The sequence below is a fragment of the Elephantulus edwardii genome, unplaced genomic scaffold (assembly GCF_000299155.1).
Source record: "Elephantulus edwardii isolate Elephantulus edwardi_28Jun2011 unplaced genomic scaffold, EleEdw1.0 scaffold00089, whole genome shotgun sequence".
Classification (NCBI taxonomy): Eukaryota; Metazoa; Chordata; class Mammalia; order Macroscelidea; family Macroscelididae; genus Elephantulus; species Elephantulus edwardii.
The window spans coordinates 6768420-6774240 of record NW_006399839.1 but is presented as its reverse complement, the minus strand read 5'-3'; the positions used below and the strand labels follow the sequence as shown (position 1 = coordinate 6774240).

General features: G+C 48.1%; 1 protein-coding gene and 1 non-coding gene across 2 annotated transcripts in view; both read left to right on the top strand.

Moving 5' to 3' along the window:
- The first annotated feature begins 565 nt into the window (after positions 1–565).
- Positions 566–5821, top strand: part of OASL (2'-5'-oligoadenylate synthetase-like) — a 20045-nt gene continuing 14789 nt past the window's right edge. Inside the window, exon 1 of the mRNA XM_006890503.1 lies at positions 566–763. Within this exon, the coding sequence (XP_006890565.1) occupies positions 566–763 (198 nt within the window). The remainder of the gene's footprint in view (positions 764–5821) is intronic.
- TRNAW-CCA lies at positions 1322–1393 on the top strand. Its single transcript has one exon. It is a non-coding gene; the product is annotated as a tRNA-Trp (tRNA).

The following is a 5821-nucleotide window of genomic DNA, read 5'->3' as shown; positions in this document are numbered from 1 at the left end:
GGGTCTACAACTTATAAAATAATTTTTTAAAAATAAAAACCCCACCACAAAGGACAGAGTGGAATTCTAAGTCTGTTGTCCCTAACTCTGGATTTCTCATTGACTTTTCACTTTTTGTCCTCATCGGATCAAGTCCCTTCTCCGAGCCTCAGTTTCCTTATTTATTGCCACTCAACTCTCACCTACTGACCAAGCTGCCTTCTCAATGATCACCCTCCAGTCAATTTCAGTTTCCAAACGTCATAAAAGGGAAACTCTTCAAAGAGTAAGAATCGAAACCAAACAGGCAGGCATCTTGGCTGGGGGCCTGGCCCTTTTTAAGGTGGCGCCGGACTCTCAGCCTCAGCCCTGGGCTCTCAGCCGCAGCACCTCCGTGAGGGGGCTCCTCGCCGGAGTTCCAGCTCGGGCCAGGCATCCTCACTTTATTCTCTCTTCCAGATCTCACCCCACAGACTGCTGGCGGACAGCCGAAGAGGGCCTCCCTTAAAAGCAGTGGCTTTGTACCTAGAGCTGGTCAAGTGTGTGGCTCTAACTGGCCCTGGACTAGGGGACCCCTAGAGAAGAGATGGCAGTGGCTCAGGAGCTCTTTGGTACCCCTTCTTCCAAGCTGGATGGCTTTGTGGTTCAGTGGCTGCAGCCCAGCAGGGAGTGGAAGGAGAAGGTGACGGAGGTGGTACGCGCCATGGAGCAGGCCCTCAGGAGCGAGCTCCTCCAGATGGAGTACAGACTGGACCCCAAGGTGCAGGTGCAGAAGGTGGTCAAGGTGAGACTTGTCCCTTCCCTGAAGGGCAGGGCCCAACACTTGCCTCTTTGATGGTCCTGTGGACCCTCTGCCTGGTCCTCCCTAGCCTATGCCCCTGCCTGGTCCTCCCTAGCCTATGCCCCTGGCATCTTAGGATACCCCATTAGTAGCCTTGTACCCCACACTGCTCCTAAGGAAGCTAGTTATTATTGCATACCATCAAGTTGGAACCAACCCATAACTGACCCTCCAGTCGCTTTTCAGAGGCAGTTAATCGCACAGGAGAAGACTGCCTGTTGTTCTCCTGCTGGTGGATTTGAACTACTTACCTTTAGGTTGCCAGTGCAGCACACCGATTGGCCCCCACTAGCATCTGTGATCTCCAGTTCATACACTCTGTAAGGACACTGCTCTTCTCTCCCATTTCACAGACGAGTAAAATAGAGGTTAGCAATTCTTAACAACCAAATGCAGGGCAAGGTCTGTGATTAGATTATGGGTTTTAATAATCCACCTGTAAATTACAACTTGGAACAATTGGGGAAAAGCCAGCAGAGGCTGGATGTTAAAAAACATAGTGACCTCGTGGTGCAACGGTAGCGTGTCTGACTCCAGATCAGAAGGTTGCGTGTTCAAATCACGTCGGGGTCAGGGGGAAATACCATTTTAACCAGCACCCACCAGAAACTAACTCCAAATAAACGCTTACCCTTTTCTTTAAAAAAAAAAAAAAAGAAAGAAAACATAAAGGAATCATTGTTGGTTTGGCCAGGTGTAATAACCGTTTTGTGGTTATGGGAAGAATGTTCTTTCTCTTTCTCCCTCGCTCTCTCGTTTTCTTTTTACCGAAGTGCTTCAATATTTTTGGGTGAAGTTTCCTAATGTCTGTAATTTGCTTAAAAAGTGGTTTAGATGTAGCAAAAGTGTCAAGGAGTTTAGACTTGTTGACCCGGAACTGAATGAGTATATGAGCTTTCAGTATCTTTTAATTTTTCTGTGCTTTCTGATTTTTATAATAAAATAATTTTTTTTAAACGGAGGCTCAGAGAAGTGAAAGGATTTGCCCATGTTCACACAGACAGCGTTAGAAATACAGGATTTGAGTCACGATCTGTTTGACTTGACAGCCAAGGCTCAGGGCCTACCCTGCTGAGACATTCCTATCTCCTAAAGTCAGGCAATGCTGCCGGTATGTATGTAAGTGCTGTGTATGGTGGCGATAGTGTTGATTTCTGTTGCTTTTGTTACTGAAGAGTTTGAGCCATCTGGCTCATGCCACGTCCTGTCGTTGCTCAGATCAAAATTCAAGAGTGTCAGAGTCAAAAGATCCTGGAGAATTAGATGGTCTCACTCTTTCAGCTATTAAAAAAAAACTAAGACATAGAGAGGGTGAAAGACATAGTTGAACAGCAAGTTGGTGGCAGAGGCAAAATGACGCAGCTAGAACTCCTGCCTCTCAGCCCAGGGCCGTACTTCTGTCTTCAGGGACAGGCCACTCCAGAGAAGGATTCTGAAACCTCAGGTCCCTGTCCCTTTTTATCTGCCCCCACTTTGATTTCGAGGTGAGAAATCAGAACTCAGTATATTGGAAGGAGTTGAGGGCTGTCAGAAGAACTTGGTATTTCTGAAGGACTTGAGAAACCAGAACTTTGTATATATCAGAAGGACTTTGAGTTTTATTCTCAACATTTTCACTTTTCTGCCTCTGTGGCTTTGGATTTGCCATCTCATCCCTCAAATCCTAGGTTTTCTTATCTGTAATTGGGGCATAATCATCCTGTCTCCTAAAATCAGGCCACGCCAGTGGGTTAAATGATTGGCGTGTATGGTGGTTGTTATTGCTGTTAAGTGCTGTGGAGTCAAGTATGACTCATAGCGACCCTGTGAACAACAGCTCTGAACCCTGTCCTACCTAGCGCCGTCCTCCTCATCTCTGACACACCTGAGCCCATTGCTGCAGACACTGTGTCAATCCATCTGGTTAAGGGTCTTCCTCTCTTTCGCTGACTCTTTACCTTTCCACCCATGATGTCCCTTTCGAAGGAATAGTCTTTCCTAGCAACATGCCCGAAGTATGTGAGATAAAACGTTACCATCCTTGCCTCTAAGCAGCATTTTGCCTGCACCTTCCCTAAGACATATAACTATTTGTTCTTTTGGCAATTCACAGGCTATTCAATACTGTTCTCCAGCACCATGCTCAAAGGCATCCATTTTTCTTCAGTCATAGTTGAACTTATTCATTACACAGCAAGTGATTGAAAAGACCATGCCCTGAATCAGGCACACCTTAGTCTTCAGAGTGACATCTTTGCTCCTCAGTATCCTGGAGAGGTCCCTGACAGCAGACTTTCCCAATGCAATATGTCTTCTGATCTCCTGACTGCTAGTTAGGAGGCAAGGATGTTGATTGTGGATCCAAGCTGTTGCAAGATGTCAACTTACAAGGACTCTGTACACGAGGCAGCAAAACCCCTCCTGATCCTTAAAATCTCTGCTGCGCTCACACCCACGGTTCCAGTCACCATGTCAGTCCGTCTCTTTGAAGATCTTCCTCTTTGCCCCTTACCCTCCAGTTTCCAAGCATGTTGTCCTTCTGCAGTGACTGGCCTCTCCCAATAGCAGGCCCAGAGTGTGCGAGACGGGGTCTCACCATCCTTGTTTCTAAGGGTGTATGTGGTCAGTGCTCAAAAAAGGCGACGCATTGTTAATCATTCTTGCCCAAATATCTTTGTAAATTGGGGTGCCAGTATGACTCACACAGACCCTCACAACTGTGAGGATGAAGCGGATGGAATGGGGGAGGGCTGGGGAGAAGCAGATGCCAAAAATAGATGAACTTTGATGGCAAGAAGTAGTGTTTGCACAGCTCCAGATCCGGCTCTTAGACCTTAGCCGTGTCTCCCCTGGAGACCGTTAAATCATAGAGGTAGCCGATGAGTGATGCATGCCAGTGATGAAGAAACCTTTATGAACTCTGAGCCCCAGAACAGAAAGTCTGGAGAGCTAGGTTGATCCATATACGTGAATGTTGTCCTCAAATGAGTTAAGTTTAAAGTAGGTTTGAACCAAGATTTCTGAGTGGAAAAAATGGTTTCCAACCAACTACTGACCAGATCTCTCTCTCTCTCTCTCTCTCTCTCTCTCTCTCTCTGTGTATGTGTGTGGGTGTGTGTGTGTGTTAAGTACCGTCAAGTCAGAACCAACCCATAGTTGACCCTCCAGCAGGTTTTAAGAGGCTACTAATTACACAGGAGGAAATTACCTATCCTTCTCCCACAGAGCAGCTGGTGGATTTGAACGGCCTGCCTTCGGGAGATTGCAGTGCAGTTTTTACCACTAGGCCACCAGAGCTCCCCGACCAAATGGCTAGTGGAGTTAAATCTACCCAGAAACTCTGATGAATAAAATAGGTGAAGTTTGATGGCAAGAAGTAGTGTTTGCACAGCTCCAAATCCAGCTCTTAGACCTTAGCCACGTTTCCCCTGGAGACCTGGAAGCCTGGCTGTCTACTTCCATCTGGGTCGGTTCTGCTGTGTGGCACGTACACTTGCCATGTGGCAGAACGGACTCAGTGGCGAGAATGCAAATCATCAAGCCTGTTCTGCTTTGCTCGTCCCTCTCTGCCCGAGTCTTTCCTCATGGGAGGGCAGAAAGGACAGTCTGAGGTCAACCTTCAAGCTGACCTTCAACTTGCCTTTCCCCACCTTCTCACATGAGGCAGAAGGGCAAGTGGAGAAAGAATGAAAAAAAGGAAGGGGGAAGAAAGATGGGACTGCTTCGCTTTTAGAATCAGGGCCTGAGTCACCCAATCTGACTCCACCACCAGTTGGCTCTGAGACCTTGGCAAGCTGGTTCACCGCACAGTGCTTCCGTTTACTTCCTCATCAAGTGAGCAGTGGTGTGAAATGGTTAAGCGCTCAGCTCCTAACGAAAAGGTCTGTGGTCTGAGTTTACACCTAGAGGGGCCTCAGAAGAACGCCTGGCAACCTGCGGCTGAAGGATGACGCTCATGGGACAGACATGAGTCAAAGGCAACTGGTAAACCAGAGGCCGGAATGGTCGTTCAGAAGCATAAGGGCTTTCAGGGGCATCTGACTCAGGGAGTGCCTGGCACATGAGAACCAGACTGTAACTAAAGTCCAGTGACCAGTGTCTGAGAAGACATGGCTGACCAAAGTCCTAAGGTCTGTTGTGTCCTTATCACGTCCACCTCTGAGAAGGGCAGAGCGTGGTAGGGCGTTGTATCCTGGAAGTAACAGGCCCTAGAGATCAAGCCTAGACTCTGAAAAGGTCAAAAAGTCCTGCTCAGGATTACACAGCTCAAGTTCCTTGCATTATAGATGGGGAAGCTGAGGCCCAGGCACCAGGTGGGATTGCCCACAGATGGAGCAGAGGCTACCAGAAGAGGAGACAGAGGCTGGAGGCAGGAGGGAGGGAGAGACAGATTGCTGGCTTCCTGTGTGCCGCCTGGCACGCTCTGTCCCATCTCATTCCCCACCCCCGCCCGTAGCCAGTGATTCATTGTACATTTTACACACACATCACTCAGGAGGATGGATTCCACAGCCAGGACCTTGGAGCAGGAGTCAGGGTCAAAGCGAGGCTGTCCTGTTCCATAGACCTCAGCTCTTAGCTACTTAGCAATCCTGCTTCCCCTTTTGGACATCCTAGAATTACCCAGATTCCTCAGAAACCTCCAAAGGATGCTTAAAGCAGGTATTACTATTACCATTTTGCGGGTGAGAAGACTGAGACCCAGAAGCGATAATATTACGCCATCGTTAAAAAGAATGGGCTTTTGAGACAGAGTGCCTGGGTTAAGCCCTGTACTCTACGATCATGGGAAAGCAATGCCTTAGAATTCTAACCTGTAAAGTGGGGGTATTAAGGAGCTCTTGGGGGCGTCACCTAAACCATGTGGTGCTGCTAACTGAAAGTGGGGACAGGGGAGCTCTGATGGCCTAGTGGCAAGAAGCTGCACTACAATCCTAGAGGCATGCAGTTCGAATCCACCAGATGCTCTGCTGGAGAAGGAGGGATAATATCTTCCTGTACCAGTCAGATCTGGTTTGACGG